The following is a 1249-nucleotide window of genomic DNA, read 5'->3' as shown; positions in this document are numbered from 1 at the left end:
AGGAGGAGCTGGACCTCTCCCCATGCTCCTCCCCAGTGCCCAGCTTTTCCCACGCCACCAGTCACTGGGGGGCTGGCAGGGAGATGGGCAGCACCCTGTGCCACGCATGCCCTGCCTGTGTGCACACTGGTCCCACACGGGCTCCTGGGTCGCTTCCCAGTAAGGACGGCCCTGCCACCCTAGCACTTGGGAAATTCATTCCCCTCGTGTTGTTTGCCTCTTTGCCAGGAAACTCGTTTGCAGCTAACGAGCCACAGAGCCTCTGCATCTCACCCCAGTCAGCTCCGTGGGCAGCAGTGCTGCCCAGTCCGCTGCCCGCCTTGCGGCGAGGGGACGCAGCCTCGTGCCAACAGGCTGAGGGCGCACCGGGGCAGGGGACCTTGGGATGCTCACGTGTGCCCATGATGCCAGCCTGTCCAGAGCTGGTGCTGCTGCCACCCTGGCACCCCCCAGCACCTTGCACCCCCAAAAGAGCAGGACACTTGCCAGCTGGGTGCTGGGTAGTGGCCTCTCCCCTGCGTGACTCATCTGGGCCGGGACGGGCTTTTAATAGAAGGCTACTCAGCCTCACACCGGGCACAGAAATGCCACCTCCCACCCCGGCCATATGCTGGGCCCAGCCCCCGCGCACCCCACCACGGGTCCTGGCTGCCGAGGCTGGGATGGACCCCATCTCCCATGGGTCACGTCGTCATCCATCCCAGCACATCGTCGGTCCTGGCTGGGGGAGAGGGAGGGAGAGCCTGTCCATGTCCCCTCTGGGCTGGCGGTGGCAGCAGTGCATATTGCAAGGCCCACGTCGCTGCAGGGATGTGTCGCCACGCTCGGCCCAAGCTGGAGGTTTCTCTTGGCTTCGTGCCCAGGCACCTCGTGTGGCTGCAGCCTGGCCGAGGAGTGCCCAGGGCCCTCCAGCTACTGGCCTGGTTTGTTTGGGAGCCGCCGTGGGGCTGCTGTGAGAAGCACAACCCCTTCCCTCCACACGAATCGCAGCTCAGCGTGCAGGCAGCTGGAGGAGCAGAGCCTGCTCCCGCAGCCAGCCTGCTCTAGGTAATCACCGATTTGGAGCCATCATTAGGTTCCAGAGTGTACAGCCCAAGCAGGGGGTCGCCCTGGCACTGCGCACTCACAGACCCAAAGGCTTGGGGCATCCCCATGCCTGCATCTCACCTGCTTCCATCTCCCGCAGGTGTTCAGTGGGAAGCGCCCCGAGTCAGAGCTGCCACCCCAGCCGCAGAGCACACTCCGCAAG

The 1249-nt window shown here is 64.9% G+C and overlaps 1 protein-coding gene across 1 annotated transcript in view; it reads left to right on the top strand.

Moving 5' to 3' along the window:
* The window catches only part of TNK2 (tyrosine kinase, non-receptor, 2), a 17157-nt gene that overhangs the window by 432 nt on the left and 15476 nt on the right, over positions 1-1249 (top strand). Inside the window, exon 3 of the mRNA XM_009883411.1 lies at positions 1187-1244. Within this exon, the coding sequence (XP_009881713.1) occupies positions 1187-1244 (58 nt within the window). The remainder of the gene's footprint in view (positions 1-1186; positions 1245-1249) is intronic.

This window comes from Charadrius vociferus, unplaced genomic scaffold, assembly GCF_000708025.1.
Source record: "Charadrius vociferus isolate BGI_N301 unplaced genomic scaffold, ASM70802v2 scaffold214, whole genome shotgun sequence".
NCBI lineage: Eukaryota > Metazoa > Chordata > Aves > Charadriiformes > Charadriidae > Charadrius > Charadrius vociferus.
This window is presented reverse-complemented; position numbering and strand designations above follow the sequence as displayed.